This window comes from Ochotona princeps, chromosome 2, assembly GCF_030435755.1.
Source record: "Ochotona princeps isolate mOchPri1 chromosome 2, mOchPri1.hap1, whole genome shotgun sequence".
Classification (NCBI taxonomy): Eukaryota; Metazoa; Chordata; class Mammalia; order Lagomorpha; family Ochotonidae; genus Ochotona; species Ochotona princeps.
In genome coordinates this window covers 101,605,202-101,624,902 of record NC_080833.1, presented here as the reverse complement: position 1 = coordinate 101,624,902, position 19,701 = coordinate 101,605,202, and the positions used below count along the sequence as shown (strand labels likewise).

Below are 19,701 nucleotides of genomic sequence, written 5' to 3'. Positions count from 1 at the left end.
GGGCGCACAGGCTCTTGCTCGCACGCTCTCTCTCTGTCTCTCTCTCTCCCTTTAAAGATTTATTTATTTTTATTACAAAGTCAAATATACAGAAGAGAAGTGACAGAGAAGAAGATGTTCCGTCTGCTAATTCACTCTCCAAGTGACTGTAACGGCTAGAGCTATGCCAATCCAAAGCAAGGAGTCAGGAAACTCTTGGGTCTCCCACACTAATGCAGGGTCCCAAGGCTTTGGGCCATCATCGACTGCTTTCCCAGGCCGCAAGCAGGGAGCTGGATGGGAAGTGGAAATAGCCAGGATACAAATGTGCACACATATGGGATCCCGGCACCTGCAAGGTGAGGACTTTCACCACTAGGCTACAGCACTGGGTCCGCTAACCTGTTTTAAGGCATGCAACAAACAGGGCAAGTTGTATGTAAGGAATCCACATGTCTGGATACAATTATTAAGTCAGGAACCTTTAGTTCCTGGGCAGGCATTTGGCACAGCAATTAAGTTGCCAGCTTGTGGTGCATGCATTCCTTATCGGAGTACCTGGATTCAAATCCTTCCAGTCCCTGCCTCCTGCTTGTGCACGCTCTGGGAGGCGGCAGTGTCCCAGCTGCGCTCCTGGAGGACCCGGGCGGAGTCTGGGGCCCCAGGCTTTAGACTGACCCAGCGGCACTTCAGCTGTTACAAGCGGATAGATATCTGTCTGCCTCTCTCACTCTTGCTGTTGCTCTGTTTTTCTGACTTTCAAATTTAATGAATAAATAAGTAAATAGTAACTTTTTAATACAAATCTGCAATTCTTACCTATTTGTCACTACTGACGTGAGAATGATCCATATTGAACTTTATTGTTTCATGCCTTTGTTTTTCTGTGGTGAAAACAGGTTATATTGTTGAAATGTTTGTGATGTCACAACATAAGGAATTATTATATTCAGTGACATTTTCTTTTTTAAAATAGAAATCTGAACCTTTCCAAACAAGCATCATGAATATGAATGAAGAGAACCAAACCCTAAAACATACCAATCTATGTACAGGTATCAAAGATGAATTGTGAAAAATTCATTGCCTTTGTTTTTTTTCTTGCTGTTTTGTATAAGGATAACTTTAATTAACTTGATGCTCCCTATTTTGGAAACACCAAAAAGATCACTGCATAATATTGAAGAAATCCCATTCCATAAGGTCACATAAAAATATACTTGACTTCATAGAAGCATGGTGATAGTTTTTACATGTCACCAAACCTAGAACTAGAGTGTAAGGCAAGAAGCCATCTACATGCTCATGGTTATTTTCTGCTTTCATGCCTGTCCTGCTGTTTACTAAGGAGAAAACAAAAATCTCCCCTACTTCTTTATGCCAAAATAGCCCTTGTTTTATTGGTTCTAATGGGAGTGTGTTTTGCTTGGTGATTGGAGGCAGCCCTAATCCTTTTGTTTACATCTTCGGTCACAGGTTCTGTGTGATAGCTGTTTATTTATAGAGGCAGTTGGCCATGCACAGTGACAGGGCTTTCAGAGTCACTACCCTCAAACCCAGAGATGACAAGTGCAGCCCAGCAACCTGCAGAACCGTAAGAGTGATTCTTTGCCGAACATGTGAAAAACAAGGCTTCCTTCTCTGTCATATGAGGAGATAATTGAGAAATTATCTTATTCCAGATGGAGATTCCTTGATAGTAAGATAGATCTAGCCTAAATCCACTTCCTTCCTTTATGATTCTTTAGCAAACACATTTGGGGCCACTTCTCAGAGTTGGCAACAGTTTCAGATTTTCAAAAAAATCATATGGACTCAAAAAAGCCACATTCCGTGAAAGACTCAGAATTCTTCTGGTCCATAATTGGGATACAGAGGGTTCAAATTCTAGGCCATCACTCAGAGACATCGGGATCCAAAAGTGATTGCAATTGTTGCCAGATTTTGGTTGCTTAATTAGGCATAGTAGCCTAGTAGCTAAACTCCTCATCTTGCATGCACCAGGATCCTATATGGGTGCACATGCGTATCCCAACTGTCTCACTTGTAGCTCCCTGCTTGTAGCCTGGGAAAGCAGTTGAGGATGTTCCAAAGCCGTGGGACCCTGCACCCATGTGGGAAGTCCAGCGGAAACTCTTGGCTCCTGGCTCCTGGCTTCAGATTGGCTCAGTTCCAACCATTGCAGCCACTTGCAGAGTGAACCAACAGATGGAACACCTTTCTCTTTATTCTTCTCTCTGTAAATCTGACCTTCCAATAAAAATAACCAAATCTTAAAAAAAATAATAAAATAAATAAAAAACCTCCAGATACAGGAAGAAGAAATAGAAAATTTGGAAACCATGGTCACACCCACTTTTCTCTAACCTTCAATTCTTCCCACCCTGGTCATCAGTGTAAACATCATTTTATTATTTTTAGAAATAATAAAATAAAAATAAGAAACAAATGGAAGAAAGTTTGTATTTTCTGGTTGGCTCGATCTCATCTTACAAAAGAAAGGAAAGCAAGGAGGAAGAATTAAAAACTAAATATAACCTTTGGGGAAGTCATTGTGGTGCTCTAGATTGGAGAACTGATTCAAGTCCAGCTCTACTAATGCACTTTGGAAGGTAGAAATTGATGAGCCAATACTTGGATCCCTGCCACCTACATGGGTTACCTGGGTGGAGTTCCTGGCTCTGCTTTTGACTTAATCTCATTCTCACTATTGTAGCCATTTGAGGGATGAGCCAAAGGATGGAAAATCTCCATATCTGTGTGCATGGGCGTGTATGCGCATATGTGTGAGTGTGTGAAACTGCCTTTCAAATAAAGACTGTTTTAAAGATTTTATTTTTATTGTAAAGTCGGGTATACAGAGAGGAGGAGAGAGAGAGAGGAAGATCTTCTGTCCATTGATACATTCCCAAGTGGCCACAATGGCTGGAGCTGCGCCCATCCAAAGCCAGGAGCTGGGAGCCTCTTCCAGGTCTCCCACACAGGTGCAGGGTCTCAAGGCATGTGCCGTCCTTGACTGCTTTCCCAGGCCACAAGCAGGAAGCTGGATGGGAAGTGGAGCTGCCGGGACTAGAACCAGTGCCCATATGGGATCCTGGTGCATGAAAGGTGAGGACTTTAGGCGCTAGGCTGCCACGCCAGGCATAGATTTTTTAAAATACCTTTTTGAATGTGTATTTGATAGGATGAAAAAGTGGTTCCTAAATTTCAAATAACTGCAGAGCTGAAGATTTAAATACTTAATTGTTTTAGAAAAAGAACTATATTTGTTTGAAAGAGTTAAAGAGACGGAGGAACAGAGATGAAGGAAAGAAAGAGAGAGAATCTTCCAGGTGCTGGTTCACTCCCCAGATTTCCACAATGGACAGAGCTGAGTCAGGCCAAAGCCAGGAGCCAGGAGCTTCACATGGGTCTCCTATAAACGTGGCAGGAATCCACACTTTGGGCCGTCTTCTGCTGCTTTTCCCAAATCATTAGCAGGGAGCTAGATGGGAAGCGGGGTATGTGTGTTTTCTCAGTAAGTGTGGCTTTTTAACATCGCACTTGGGACACAATGGAACTCTCTCACTGAAGATGCTGAAGTGGAGTCTGACCACCCTATTGCAAGAGGTGCCAAGGAGATTTTCTTTTTTTTTTTTTTAATTAATTATTTTGCATTATGTGACAGTTTCATAGGCTCTGGTAATCCCCCCACCCCTCCCCACGCCCCTCCCCCCTGGTGGATTCCTCCACCTTGATGCAGTATTATAGTTCAAATTCAATCAAGATTCTTTCCTTGCAAATGTATACCAAGCATAGAGTCCAGCTACTTATTGTCCAGATGGGTTGAACAGTTTCTTGGGGAGACCATTTCTGGTCCGAAGTTAGAGCTGGTAGAATATCATCACAGTCAATTAAGAGTCCCAATATAACATCAACAGCAATTAGCAACATTATGGAATTGACATGGTTTTGAGTAACCAGTATGTAAAAAAAAAAAAAAAAAAAAAGCAAGTCCTAACCACAACCTATGATTAGCTCATTAACATTTCAATTTTAGTTTATATACAGGACCGGCTGCTATATACCTTAAAATGGCTATAAGGTACCATTCAGCTGTCTCGTGTCTATTTCATTTTAGTATTTAGCCATTTGTTGTGTTGAAGTATAATTTTGCTGATCTTGGCAGATTTTAGGATAATCTAGACTGGCTTGTAACTCTAACAAGACATTTGTCGACAATTAAGGTGCAGAACTTTTTTTTGGGGGGGGGTGTGCAGGAAAATCCTCAACACCATGGTGAGGAGTAACTAATCTTCGTGTCCCACCCAGCGAGGCATGAGCCAATCCACGCCAGCTCTTTCCTGTCAGATTTCAAGCTCTACCTTCTGTTGTTTGTCTATTTATTTTAGGTTTTTTTAGTTTGTATGATTGTTTGTTTGCTATGAGGGGTTTTCGGAGCGATCCCGATGGTCATTGAGAGGGAGGGTGGGGGTCCAGAGGTGGAGCCAGGCTCAGACCAGAGAAAGCTCTCCTCCCTGGTCCTGAAGGACATTTATTGCTCTTCTGTGTCTGCGGACCGCTCAGGGCTTCTGGTTGTCTTTCCGATGACGTTGGTTTCTGCACGATAGTGTTTGGACTTCTTCCATCCCCTGCGGAAGCTCCGGTTGGGGTTGGGTGACATCAGAGTACTCGGCCTCCAAGGACATCCAATTCCCTGTGGCCTCGCCAAGGAGATTTTCAACACTAGATTTGTTCTTCTGTCAGCAGGCTTTTGTGATTTCTTCTTAATCTACAAAATCAGGAATTTGGAGAAAATCTCCCTTCACCTATTATCTGTTGATATATTAAGCTACTTTCAGCCACTGAAGAATATATCCATTGTCTTTAGTAGTTTTTCCTCACTTGTATAAAAATATTGGTCACTTTTGTTAACGTTGTGTTTTTTATCTTTAGGTACCTGAACACACACAGTTAAGTTGGATCCTTACCTGCATGGTCAGATTGCCTCGGTTACAGCATTTACATCAGTGGAAGGTAAATGCCAGTGATCTAATTAGTAAATAGAAAGAAAACTGGTTTTTTTGTTTATTTTCTGTTAAACTGGAGGGGGGGTGGAGGATCACGAATTTATTCTACTCTGCCTCCCAACCACTGCCATGCTACCTCCTAATGGTTAAAATAGCATCTCTTTTTTTAAAATTAATCATTTTTAGTATTATTTTCCATTAGTTGCAGGTGTAGGAATTCCCCCTTCCTTTTGCCTTTCCTCCCTCCTCATTTTCCACTTCCCAATGTTTTCCCCCATATTATTACAATAGTATAATTATTATGGCATTGTAGGTATAGGCAATGGTAGAAAATTTACTATCATATTGTCAGGGTACATGTAACAGTTTCATTGGGAGTCCTCCTGTTCAGGAGTAGAGATGCATACTGCAACATGTCTTCACTTCCTAGTATGCTAGTCTCCATTATACAGTTCATCTCTGAGAATATATGTATATACATGTTTACCCATATACCTATTTGTTTTGTATTTTGCATGAAGATTGCCTTATATCAGACAGAAAATATTATGTTTGTTCTTTTGGGTCAAAAGTCTGTAGTTGGGAGCACTTTGTTGTAAATGGTAGAATTCCACTTTTTAAGGCCTTAATTGTATTCCATAGAGTAGATGTACCACAGCTTCTGTACCTGCTTCTCTTTCAATGAACATTTGGGTTGTTTCCATTTCTTCACTATTGTGGATTGTGCTGCTCTAAATATAGGATCACTGGTCACTTTTTCATATGAAAATTTCATTTCCTTTGGATACATTCCCAGGAGAGGGAAAGCTGAGTTATCAGCTTTCAGTTCTTTGAGCACTCTTCATACTTCCATAGTGGTTGTACTAGCCTACACTCCCACTAACACTGATGTCGGGTACCGTTCTCTCCATATCAACACTAGCAAGTGTTGCTATTAGAGTTCTGAATGTAGGCCAATCTCCTTGGGGTTAAGTGGAACTACAATGTGTTTTTTATTTATTTCCTTGACAGCTAGGGAGCCTGGGCATTTTTTCTTATGTTTATTAGCCATTTGAATTTGTTCTTTTGAAAAATGTCTGCCATTCCCTTTGCCCATTTCACAGGGCTGTTTGTTTTACTGTTTTTGATTTTCTGAAGCTCTTTGTAAATTCTGGATGTTAGTCCCCTGTCTGTCGTGTAGTGTGCAAATATTTTATCCTATTCCGCTGGTTGCTTCTTCACTTTGTTGATCATCTCCTTTGCTGTACAGAAGTTTCTTAGTTTGATGTAGTCCCATTTATTTATTTTAGCTTTGACTGCCTTTACTTTTAGTGACTTTCCCAATGCCTGTGTCTTAGAGTGCTTCCTATGTTTTCCTCTAATAGATGGATCATTTCTGGGTACAGATTTGGGTCCTTGATCCATTTAGAGCTGATTTTTGCATGATGTGACAGGTGAAGTTCTTCCTTCTTACGTCTGCAAACTGTTGGCCAATTGTCCCAATATCATTTGTTGAAACCAACCTTTTTCCCTGAATTGTTTTCAGTTTTCTTGTTGAAGATTTTTTGGCTGTACATATGTGGGCTTTCTTCTGGAGTTTTTATTCTGTTCTATTGATCATATCTGTTTTTGTACCAATACCAGACTGTTTTGATTACTACTGCTCTGTAGTATATGTCTTGAGGTCTGAAATTGTGATTCCTCCAGCTTTACTTTTATTCTTCAGGATAGCTTTTCCTATTTGTGTATTTGCATTGTTTATATTTGCCTATTTGTGTACTTGTCTATCTTGTATTTCCAGATGAATTCTCGATTCTTTTCTACCTCTGAGAAGAATGTTGTTGGGATTTTGATTGGGATTGCATTGAATCTGTATGTGAGTTTTAGTAATATGGACATTTTGATTATGTTGACTCTGGAACATTTGATTATGTTGATTCCCTATCCTTTAATGTCTTGTATTTCTTTCCATTTTTTTTAACATTTTGTATTTTTAATTATAGAAGTCTCTCACATCTTTGGCTAGGGTTATTCTAAGTATATAAGGTTCTCTGCTATTTTAAAGGTGACTGTTCTTACAAGTTCTTTCTTTTTTTTTTTTTAATTTTTTTTATTAATTATTATGCATTATGTGACAGTTTCATATGCTCTGGGAATCCCCCCACCCCTCCCCACACCCCTCCCCCCTGGTGGATTCCTCCACCTTGATGCAGTATTACATTTCAAATTCCATCAAGATTCTTTCCTTGCAAACATATACCCAGCATAGAGTCCAGCTACTAATTGTCCAGATGGGTTGAACAGTTTGTTGGGGAGACCATTTCTGGTCCAAAGTCAGAGCTGGTAACATATCATCCCAGTCAATTAAGACTCTCAATATAACATTAACAGCAATTTGTAACATTATGGAATTGACAATATTTTGCGTAACCAGTATGTTAAAAAAAACAAAATAAAACAAAAAAAAAAAAAAAAAAGAAGCAAGTTCTTTTTTTTTTTTTTTTTTATTAATTATTATGCATTATGTGACAGTTTCATATGCTCTGGGAATCCCCCCACCCCTCCCTACACCCCTCCCCCCTGGTGGATTCCTCCACCTTGATGCAGTATTACAGTTCAAATTCCATCAAGATTCTTTCCTTGCAAACATATACCCAGCATAGAGTCCAGCTACTCATTGTCCAGATGGGTTGAACAGTTTGTTGGGGAGACCATTTCTGGTCCAAAGTCAGAGCTGGTAGAATATCATCCCAGTCAATTAAGAGTCTCAATATAACATTAACAGCAATTTGTAACATTATGGAATTGACAAGGTTTTGCGTAACCAGTATGTTAAAAAAAACAAAACAAAACAATACAAAACAAAAAAGAAGCAAGTTCTTAACCACAACCTATGATTAGCTCATTGACATTTCAATTTTAGTTCATATACAGGACCAGCTGCTATATACCTTAAAATGGCTATAAGGTACCATTCAGCTGTCTCGTGTCTGTTTCATTTTAGTATTTAGCCATTTGTTGTGTTGAAGTCTAATTTTACTGATCTTGGCAGATTTTAGAATAATCTAGACTGGCTTGTAACTCTAACAAGACATTTGTCAGCAGTTAAGGTGCAGAACATTTTTTTTTTTTTTTTTTGGGGGGGGTGTGTGCAGGAAAGTCCCCAACACCATGGTAAGGAGTGACTAATCTTTGTGTCCTACCCAGCGAGGCATTAGCCAATCCATGCCAGCTCTTTCCTGTCGGATTTCAAGCTCTACTTTTTGTTGTTTGTCTATTTATTTTAGGTTTTTTTTTTTTAGTTTGTATGATTGTTTGTTTGCTGTGAGGGGTTTTCGGAGCGATCCTGATGGTCATTGCAAGGGAGGGTGGGGGTCCAGAGGTGGAGCCAGGCTCGGTCCAGAGAAAGCTCTCCTCCCTGGTCCCGAGGGACGTTTATTGTTCTTCTGTTTCTGCGGACCGCTCAGGGCTTCTGGTTGTCATTCCGATGACGTTGGTTTCTGCGCGGTAGTGTTTGGACTTCTTCCATCCCCTGCGGGAGCTCCGGTTAGGGGTGGGTGACCTCAGAGTACTCGGCCTCCGAGGGCATCCAATTCCCTGTGGCCTCCTTGGCAGTTGGGATATAGTCCTTGTTGCTCGTATTAGTAGTTTGTGGTGAAGGTCTGGGAGTCTTCATGGTTGGGATCCAGGCTTTCTCCTTGCCATCTGCTCTACCCTGGAGTGCCCCCCTGCTCCACGCACATGACCTCCTGTTAAGAGGTTGTCAGGATCGCACCCGATTCCCCCCTCATGCATTGGTATAGTAGTTTTACTATTGTTTAGTGCTGCTTTGAGTCTGTTGTCTATGAATTACCAGATTTGATCATGATAGGCTATATTATACTTTTTCCTCACTCTTTTTATGGTCCTGAAAGGCTTCCCTGCACTCCCCCCCATTACGGATTAACATAACGTATTGAGGGTATAGTAGGTTTTACAGTTTTTCGATGTAGATCTTAAGTATTCTGACATTAATTGTTGGTTTATAGATTATATCACATTATCTTATTGTATTGGATACAGGTTGTTAGAGATTGCAATAATATTACAATATACAGGTACTATCAGGTTGTCATCTTTTCATCTCAGATTAAGGCAAACATGTGGTATTTAACCTTTTGGGATTGGTTCATTTCTCTTAGCATGATGGATTCCAGTCGGGCCCATTTGTCCACAAAGAACTGCATTTCGTTTTTTTTAATAGCTGAGTAGTATTCCATAGAGTAGATGAACCATAGCTTCCTTATCCAGTCTTCTATTGATGGGCATTTTGGCTGCTTCCAGGTTTTTGCGATTGTAGATTGTGCTGCTATGAACATTGACGTGCATGTTGGTTTCTTGAGTAGGAGATGTTTTGGATATATCCCTAGGAGTGCTATTGCTGGATCATATGGCATGTTGATTTTCAGTTGCTTGAGTATTCGCCAAACTGATTCCCATAGAGGCTGTACCAATCTGCAGTCCCACCAGCAGTGGAGAAGGGTTCCCTTTTCCCCACATCCTCGCCAACAAGTGTTGGTGGTATTACGTATGTGTGCCATCCTTACTGGAGTTAGGTGGTACCTCAAGGTTGTCTTCATTTGGATTTCCCTTATTGCCAGGGAGCTTGAGCATTTTTTCATATGCTTGTTTGCCATTTGGGTTTGTTCCTTTGTGAAATGTCTGCCCATTTCCCGTGCCCATTTCTTGAGTGGCTTGTTTGTTTTGACATTTTGGTTGTTTTGTAGTTCTTTGTATATTCTGGAAATTAGCCCTCTGTCACCTATGTCGTGCGCAAAGATCTTCTCCCATTCTGTGGGTTGCTTTTTTACTTTGTTGATTGTTTCTCTAGCTGTACAGAAGCTTCTTAGTTTGATGAGGTCCCAATTGTTTATTTTGGTCTCGATTTCTACTGCATTTGGAGTCTTTTTTAGGAAGTGAGGGCCTACTCCTAAGTGTTGCAGTGTGTTTCCAACATTTTCTTCCAAAAGTTTGAAGGTTTCTGGATGTAGGTTTAGGTCTTTTATCCATTTAGATTTGATCTTAGTGTATGGTGAGAGATGTGGGTCTATCTTTTTGTTTCTGCAGGCTATCAACCAGTTGTCCCAACAGCATTTATTGAACAGACCTTCCCATTTGCTTGGATTGTTGTCTGTCTTTTTGTCAAAGATTAATTGACTGTATCTATGTGGATTACTGTCTGGTGATTCTATTCTGCTCCATTGATCTTCCTCTCTATCTTTGTGCCAGTACCACGCTGTTTTGATAACCACTGCCCTATAGTATGTCCAGAGGTCTGGAACTGTGATTCCCCCTGCTAACTTCCTGTTCTTCAGGATGGTTCTGGCTATTCGTGGTTTTTTGTGCTTCCAGATGAACTTTTGGATCATTGTTTCCAGTTCCATGAAGAATGTTTTGGGCAGTTTGATTGGAATTGCGTTGAATGTATATATCGCCTTTGGCAATATAGACATTTTAATGATATTGATTTTACCTATCCAGGAGCATGGGATGTTACTCCATCTTTTGAGGTCTTCTTCAATTTCTTTTTTAAGTGGTTTGTAGTTTTCCTCAAATAGGTCTCCTACATTTTTGGTTAGGTTAATTCCCAGATACTTCATAGTTTTCTCTGTTATTTTGAATGGTATTTTGCTGCTTAGATCTTTTTCCAACTTGGGGTTGTTTGCATACACTATGGCTGTTGATTTCTGTTCATTAATTTTGTACCCTGCCACACTCCCAAACTCTCGTATAAGTTCTAGGAGTCTCTGTGTTGAGCCTCTTGGCTCTTCTATGTAAAGAATCATGTCATCTGCGTATAGTGAAAGTTTGACTTCTTCATTTCCAATTTGGATTCCTTTGATTTCTTTTTCTTGTCTTATGGCCTCAGCGAGTACCTCTAGGACTATGTTGAATAGCAGTGGAGAAAGTGGACATCCCTGTCTTGTTCCAGTTCTTAGTGGGAAGGGTTCCAGTTTTTCTCCATTCAGTATGATGCTGGCGTTGGGTTTTTCATATATTGCTTTGATTATGTTGTGGATTTTTCCATCTATGCCTACTTTGGTTAGGGTTTTTAGCAGGAAGTGGTGTTGGATTTTGTCAAAAGCTTTTTCAGCGTCTATTGATACTATCATGTGATTCTTGTTTTTCAGTTTTTGGATGTGGTGTATCACATTTATGGATTTGCGAATGTTGAACCATCCCTGCATTCCAGGGATGAATCCTACTTGATCCGGATGAATGATCTGTCGGATGATTTTTTGAATTCTATTGGCTAGGATTTTGTTGAGTATCTTAGCATCAATGTTCATCAGAGAGATAGGTCTGTAGTTTTCTTTCTCTGTAGGATCTCTGTCTGGTTTTGGGATTAAGGTAATGTTGGCTTCATAGAATGAGTTTGGAAGGGTCGCTTCCTTTTCTATTATATTGAAGAGTTTGTAGAGGATTGGGGTTAGTTCTGTTCGGAATGTTTTGTAGAATTCTGTAGTGAAGCCGTCTGGACCTGGGCTTTTCTTTGTTGGGAGTTCTTTAATCACTGATTCAATCTCTGCTTCAGTTATGGGCTTGTTCAGGTCGTTTGTTGCCTCTGGGCTAAGTTTTGGCAGGTTGTATAAATCTAAGAACTTTTCCATTTCTTGATGGTCATCTGATTTGTTGGAGTACAGTGCTTTGTAGTAATTTCTAATTATGTTCTTAATGGTTGCAATGTCTGTTGTTATGTTGCCTTTTTCATCTTTGATGCTGTTAATTCTTGCTTTCTCTTGTTTTTTCTTTGTCAGTCGGGCCAACGGGGTGTCTATTTTGTTTATCTTTTCAAAAAACCAGCTTTTTGATTCATTGATTTTGTGTATGGTTTTTTTTATTTCTATCTGGTTGATTTCCTCCCTTGTTTTGATGATTTCTTGTTTCTTGTTGTGTGTGGGGCTCATCTGCTGTTGCTTCTCCAATTCCTGGAGGTGTGTGTTTAGTTCCTGTATTTGGCGCCTCGCTTGGGCCTTGACATGAGCTCCAATTGCAATGAATTTACCCCGTAGCACTGCTTTGGCTGTGTCCCACAAGTTTTGGAATGTTGTGTCAGAGTTTTCATTGGTTTCCATAAATTTTTTGATCTCATCTTTAATTTCTTCTCTGACCCATTGTTCGTTCAATAGCATATTGTTCAACCTCCAAGAATTTCTGTATTTCCTTGGGCATTTTGAATTGCTGATTTCCAGTTTCATTCCATGGTGGTCTGAGAGGGTACATTGTATGATTCCTATCTTTTTGAAGTTACTTAGATTTGCTTTGTGTCCTATCATGTGGTCGATCCTGGAGAAGGTGCCATGTACTGCTGAAAAAAATGTATAATCTGTGGCTTTAGGATAAAAAGTTCTATAAATGTCAACCAAGTCCAGTTGTTCTATTGTTTGTATTAGCTCTGTTGTTTCTTTGTTGAGTTTTTGTTTTGTTGATCTGTCTATTGTTGTTAGTGGGGTGTTAAGGTCACCCACTACTATTGTGTGCATATCTATGTCTCCCCTTAAGTCTGTAAGTAATTGCTTCACGTAGCTAGGCGCATTGGGATTTGGTGCATATATGTTCACGATGGTAATTGCTTCCTGATGGATCAATCCTTTCACCAATATATAATGTCCTTCTCTGTCCTTTTTGATGTCTGTAAGCTTGAAGTCTATATCATCTGAAATTAGGACAGCTACCCCAGCCCTTTTTTCTCGTCCATTGGCGTGAAATATCTGTTTCCATCCCTTCACTTTAAATTTCTTAGAGGCTTTTCTGGTTAGATGTGTCTCTTGTAGGCAACAGATAGTTGGATCTTGTTTGATGATCCATTCCGTTAATCTGTGCCTTTTGATTGGTGAGTTCAGGCCATTTGTGTTAAGAGTCAATATTGAGATGCTGCGATTTTGCCCTGCCATACATATGTGTCTTTGTGGGTGTTGTTATCTGTGTAATTACCCCTCCTTGTGTGGGCTTTAGTGGGGAGATCTTCCTGTTTGCCATCTTTGCTTGTGGTTTGCCCCTGTTTTTTCTGTGTTTAGCACATTTCTAAGGAGATTTTGAAGAGTTGGTTTTGTGCTGGCATATTCTTCAAGTTTCTCTTTGCTATGGAAGTATCTGATTTCGTTCTCGAATATAAATGAGATCTTTGCTGGGTACATTAATCTTGGTTGACAGTTGTTCTGTTTCAGGATTTGGAAGATCTTTGTCCATTCTCTCCTTGCTTGTAGGGTCTCTTCAGAGAAGTCAGCCGTGATCCTGATTGGTTTTCCCCGGAATGTGATCTTTTCTCTGCTTCGTACTTGTCTTAGGATTCTTTCTTTGTCTTCGTTGGAGTGGAACTTGAGCACCATATGTCTGGGTGAAGATCGCTTTGGGTCATATCTGCTGGGAGTCCTCTGACCATCCTGGATTTGGGCTGGGTTCATGTTCCAAGTGTTTTGGAAGTTTTCCTGTATAATTTCGTTGAGCACCGTTTGCATTCCTGATTCTCTTTCTGCTCCTTCGGGCAGTCCCATAATTCTGATATTAGATTTTCTTAGGTTGTCTTTCATCTCCTGAATGGTCTTATTGGCTTTGTTCAGGCTTGTTTCTAGCTGTTTAATGAGCTGGGTGTGTTCATTTTGTGTGTCTTCTGTTTCAGAGATCCTCTCTTCTGCTGTATTTATTCTGTTAGTTAGGCTCTCAAGTTTGTGCTCTAAGTCAAGGATTTTGTTTTTGACTTGCTGTATTTCTGTGACTATGTGGTTCTTGAATTCCTTGAAGTCTTCCCAGTTCTTCTCATTGTCTCTGACAGCTTTTAACATTATTTTTTTAAATTCCTTGTCTGGTAGAGCTTCCATGTCTTCTTCTCGTATCTCCGAAATAGATATTGGCTTTTGGTCTTTTTTTGGTGAGGTACTGGCTCTCTCGTCTGGATCATTCCCTTTTCTGAAGTTTCTTCTCATTGCGTTATTGTTTCTTGTTGATTTCAGGGATGTATTCTCTGATTTGTTTATCTACAGTTTCTGGTCTTTGTGCAGTAGTTTGGAGTAGGTGTGAGTTCGCTGCTTCCTTTAGGTTTACTTTTGAAGGAGAATTTCTTTGAGTTCTATTGGAGATGTTTGGTGCGGGGGGATAGCTATATCAACCCCTGAATGTCTATAACCCTCTGTAGCTTGGTTTCTGTAAGGTCTGTTGGTTAGACCTTTCGTCCTGTGTGTGTTTTCAGGGGTAGGGCTTAGTAGCAGTATTTTGTAGCTTCAGGGCTCCTTGTCTGTAGTTTTGGGGTGGATTTGGAAGACCCCTAGCGCCCCTCAGGCCTGCAGTTGTGGAGCTGCCCAACCCTGGCCTGATGTGAAACTCAGATGCTGGTGTGCTGAGGGGTTTGCCCAGAGGGATTCCTCAGAGGACTGCTGTTGTTGTGCTGGGGCAGTTTTCCTAGGGGGATCCCTCAGAGGAACCGAAGCAGCACTCCCGCCGCAGGCGCGCACTGCTGGGGACCTCCTCTGTGGGGCCTCGGGGATTCAGCAGTGAGAAGCTGCAGGCGCGCACACCAGAAGTTGCTGTTGCACCGAGTGGTTTTACTGAGGCAGCTCCCTCAGAGGAACTGAAGCAGCACTCCCCGTTGCAGGCGCTCGCTGCTGGCGCCCGCCGCTGGTGCCCGCCTTTGTGAGGCCACAGGCATTCAGCAGTGAGAAGCTGTGCTGGCGCACACCAGAAGTTGTTGCTGCACCAAGGGGTTTTATCGAGGCAGATCCCTCAGAGGAACTGAAGCAGCACTCCCTGCCGCAAGTGCTCGCTGCTGGCGCCCGCCGCCGGTGCCCGCCTTTGTGAGGCCACAGGCATTCAGCAGTGAGAAGCTGTGCTGGCTTGCACCCCAGTTGCTGTTGTTGTGCTGGGGCAGTTTTCCTAGGGGGATCCCTCAGAGGACCCAAAGCAGCACTCCCTGCCGCAGGCGCGCACTGCTGGCGGCCTCCTCTGTGGGGCCTCAGGCATTCAGCAGTGAGAAGCTGCAGGCGCGCACACCAGAAGTTGCTGCTGCACCAAGGGGTTTTACCGAGGCAGATCCCTCGGAGGAACTGAAGCAGCACTCCCCGTTGCAGGCGCTCGCTGCTGGCGCCCGCCGCTGGTGCCCGCCTTTGTGAGGCCACGGGCTTTCAGCAGTGAGAGGCTGTGCTGGCGCACCCCAGAAGTTGTTGTACTATGTGGTCTGCCCAACGATGTCCAGTAGAGAGAGTTAAGCTGCGCAAGTCTCCTGCACCTTACCACTGGGGGACCTGTAGGGACTCTCCGCCCTGGCTCCCACACAAGTTGGAACGTTCAATTCTCGCACAGCCTCAGACTGGGAGAATTCTGGGGGACAGGGGGCACTGAACAGGGACAGTCTCAGTATAGTTCTCTCAGGGAGCGAAAAGCCCGAAAATAGTTTTTTTTTTTTTTCACCTCTGGCGCACTCCACCTCTCTGGGTTCCTGTGTGTCCCAGCGCCACAAAGTCGCCAAGCTAGGTGCCTCCAGGGGCCAGTGTTGCTGTCTCCAGCTGCCCTGGGTCCTCTGGGCTTCCCGCTGTTGCACCCCCTTCCCGGGATGACTCACCACGTTTTAACTGGGTCTTTGTGTTTCCTGCGTTCCTTCTCTGGATTTCTTCCGAACCATGTGTTTCTTCTTGGATGCTCGATGTCCAGGGAGCTTCTGGCACTCCTTCCTGTGGTTCCTCAGACCGCAGATCTCTCTCCAGCCGCGCCCTGTCTCTCCTTCAGCGCTTCCCTTTCTATGCCCGTCCTCCCAGGTCGGCCATCTTCTCTCTTCAGAAGCAAGTTCTTAACCACAACCTATGATTATCTCATTGACATTTCAATTTTAGTTCATACACAGGACCAGCTGCTATATACCTTAAAATGGCTATAAGGTACCATTCAGCTGTCTCGTGTCTATTTCATTTTAGTATTTAGCCATTTGTTGTGTTGAAGTATAATTTTGCTGATCTTGGCAGATTTTAGGATAATCTGGACTGGCTTGTAACTCTAACAAGACATTTGTCAGCAGTTAAGGTGCAGAACATTTTTTTTGGGGGGGGGGGTGTGCAGGAAAGTCCCCAACACCATGGTAAGGAGTGACTAATCTTTGTGTCCCACCCAGCGAGGCATTAGCCAATCCATGCCAGCTCTTTCCTGTCAGATTTCAAGCTCTACTTTTTGTTGTTTGTCTATTTATTTTAGGTTTTTTTAGTTTGTATGATTGTTTGCTATGAGGGGTTTTCAGAGCGATCCCAATGGTCATTGCGAGGGAGGGTGGGGGTCCAGAGGTGGAGCCAGGCTCGAACCAGAGAAAGCTCTCCTCCCTGGTCCAGAAGGACGTTTATCTTACAAGTTCTTTCTCAGCCATGGAATTGTTTGTATATACTTTTATTACTGAACTCTATGAAATGTTCCAAGAAGAACTTACCCCAATTATCCACAAACTATTACAAGCAATATAAAGAGAAACAATCCTTCTGAACTGTTTCTTTGAAGTCAACATTACCTTAATACCAAAGCCAAATAGATAGAATAGAAGAAGAGAACTACAGACTGATATCCCTGGTACGCATAGACACAGAAATCCTCAACAACATACTAGACAAAGGAATCCAGCAATACATTAGTCAGATCATTCACCTGGACCAGGTGGCATTTATCTCTGATATGCAAGGATGGCTTAGCAAATGCAAATCAGAAATCTGATACACATCAACAAATTAAAGAATAAAATCCATATGGTCATTTCGATAAATACAGAGAAGGCATTTGATAAAATCCGATACCACTTCAAATTAAAAAACCCTAAGCAAGGTAAGTACAGAAGGAACATTCTATAACAGAATCAAAGCAATATATAAAAAGCCCAATGCCAGCATTATACTAAATTGGAAAGGCTGGAAGCTTTTTCACTAGGAACTAGACAATAATGTCTACTTTTACCACTGCTGGTCAACATAACATTATAAATCGTTGCAAGAGCTGTGACAAGAAAAAGAAATTAAAGAAATTCAAGTCGGAAACAAGGAATTAAAGTTATCCCTGCTCATGAACAACGTGATTCTATACCTTAAGAGGATCAAAAGACTCAATAAAGAGACTATTGGAACTCATAAGAGAATTGTGTAGGGTGGCAGAAACAAAATCAGTGAAATAGCATCTGCAGGCTCTCTGTTTCAGGGCATTGGTAGAAAGTAAAAGCGTTCATCAAGATTGTTTTGATTTAGAACAAATCTTATTGTTCGTCTCCATCTCTAGTTGAATCAGTTACGTTTGGATAGACTTGGTAATGACTGAACCTATAATTAACAGTCACAAGTTCTGGATTGCTGGACCCTGCTATTGCCTCCCATCCCACTGGAATTAACTGGCGATGAGGAAACATTGTTTTCATTGTGGGCAGAAGAGACAACATATTTAACATTTAAACAAGTTGAATCCAGGCAGCAGTTCAAACCCACAGAAAAATTAGAACTGCACTTTTTCTAAGAAGTTAAGCTGAGAAAGACAAATTGTTGATTTTGTTTTGTGGCTCTTTTCCTTTGTTGATTTTTTTTTATTGCTTTTCATTTAAGGGACTGTATAGTAACTATGTAGTAGAGATTATCACATACAGATGTAAAGATACAATGCAGTATGTATCTACTTACAAATCAAAGATGGATTCCCAATGAAACTGTTGAATGTATCTTGACAATAGAATGTTGGCTTCTCTGCCACTGTCCATGCTTACAATGTCAAGATATACTCATTTGATGGAATGATGGACTTATGACTGATTGTGAAGGACATGGGAGAAATTAGTGGGGGCTTGGGATCTTGGGAAGGAAGGGAACTGTTTCATGGAATAATAAAATTAATTAATTTTTAAAAACCACACTTTTTTAAGAAGTTCAGCTGAAAAAGATAAATTGGATAATTCATAGCATTTTATTTCCATTTATTTTTACAATTGGATAACCCCAAGCTAAGTGGGCCCCAACTATGCCACCGCTAATACAGCTTTAAGCCTATTTCAAGCATATTTTCAGGACCGTTAGTTTCCATAGAAGTTAGTGATCAGAAGCCTTCGCTTAGGACAGAAAAAAAAACTTTAAAGTGACAGTGCCCAAGTGTAATTCCTCTGTTGAACCACCCCAACCCCCGCCCCACCAACCACCAACGTGAAGGAATTGGAAGGTTAGAAGGCAGAGGGAAGCATAGTAGGCTACGCTTCTGCCTTTAGTGCCAGCATGCCATATTGGCAACAGTTTGAGTCTTGGATGCTCCACTTCCAAATCAGCACCCTGCTAATGCACCTGGGAAAGCAGCAAAAGCTGGTTTAAGTCCTTTGGTCCTTGCATCCATACGGGACATTCAGAGGAAGCTCCAGGCTCATGGCTTCAGCAGTTACAGCCTTTTGGGGAGCAACTCTGCCTTTAAAATAAAAATAAATAAATGCTTTTAAAAAAAAAGGTTATTAAAAAAAAAGAAGTAGGCAGGGGCTTTTGTGATTAAATTGTAAGGACTGAGCCCTCTTGTGTGCAACTAATGCCTTTGTGAAAGAGAGGCACATGCCAGGCATCGTTGACAGAACAACAAGAGTGACCTAACCAGATGCAGAGCTTTGCCTTAATCATAGGTACCCCAGCCACTGAGCTCTGAGACATGAAGTTCTGCTGCTTATAAGCCACCCAGGCTGTGGCAGGTGATTATAGCATCCTGGACAAACACTAAATAAATAAGGCACGACTGGTAATGTTTTAGATTCATTACTGGCCAGAAATTAGAAATGACATTTGTAATATTCTCTACCATGTTGGGTTTTCTTGGTTGTTCATTTTAGACCTGGCTTTTCCATTGCATCATGATATCTGACACTAAGTTTAATGCTGGAAATCCTGCTTATAGGAACTGAATACCAATTTAATGAGGTCTGATCCCACTATTTAATGAGATCTGATCCCACTATTTCAAACAATCACAACAATATTGAGGAAAAGCCTTTCCCCTAGTCCATGGTTTTGTATTTGTGGGGGAAAACAGGATTGTCAATCTCAGTCTTGTCTCAGGGCATGTAACTGCCTCCTCTTGTCCTTCTTGCCTTTAAGCTTGTGTCATTCTGGGTGCTGGAGTGATGGCAGTCAGCAGTCCCTTCTTGTGGCTTGTGGTTTGCTTGGTAAGAAACATATCAAAAAGTCATAAGAAAGTGTGCCAAGTGCAGCATTCCAGTGTTGTGGGAGAATCTGAATGACTCACCTGGTAAGATTTGGATCATGTCAGTGAGAGGTAGAACAGCTGGATGAAAGGGTGGGGCTGAGTTTGCTGAGGCCAAGGTTATTTGGAGGATAATGAGTAACAGATATGTAAGGCATCGTGGGAACATAATAAGCACTCAATAAATATTAATGTCCTCCATATCCCCTCTCTTCCCTTGTAATTTCAAGGCCAAGTATGCTAATATAAAAATCCTGTAAATCTAGCACAGTAGCAAATTTTAGAAATTGAGTTCTGTTTCCATTTGCTCATATCCAAATTAAGCTTTCATGGTCCCTACTCAGAGTGAACTGTGAATTGCCCTTTGTCATGAACCCTGCAGTTAGCGGGTGCGTTGAAGGAGTTACATGACTAAGCTTTCAAATTTCCTTACTAGCTGTAAGCTAGAAACTACCTGAGATATAACTAAAAAAATCATTTGTGACTAAATTATGGAACACTGAAATTAAGGTGGTTGAAGAGAGAA

The 19,701-nt window shown here is 41.5% G+C and overlaps 1 protein-coding gene across 5 annotated transcripts in view; it reads left to right on the top strand.

Annotated features, from left to right (window-relative positions):
• WARS2 (tryptophanyl tRNA synthetase 2, mitochondrial) overlaps positions 1-19,701 on the top strand; it is a 108,909-nt gene that overhangs the window by 75,584 nt on the left and 13,624 nt on the right. For all 5 annotated transcript variants that reach the window (XM_012926055.2, XM_036494487.2, XM_058660121.1 and 2 more), the window contains exon 3: positions 4,915-4,995. In XM_012926055.2, the coding sequence (XP_012781509.2) occupies positions 4,915-4,995 (81 nt within the window). The remainder of the gene's footprint in view (positions 1-4,914; positions 4,996-19,701) is intronic.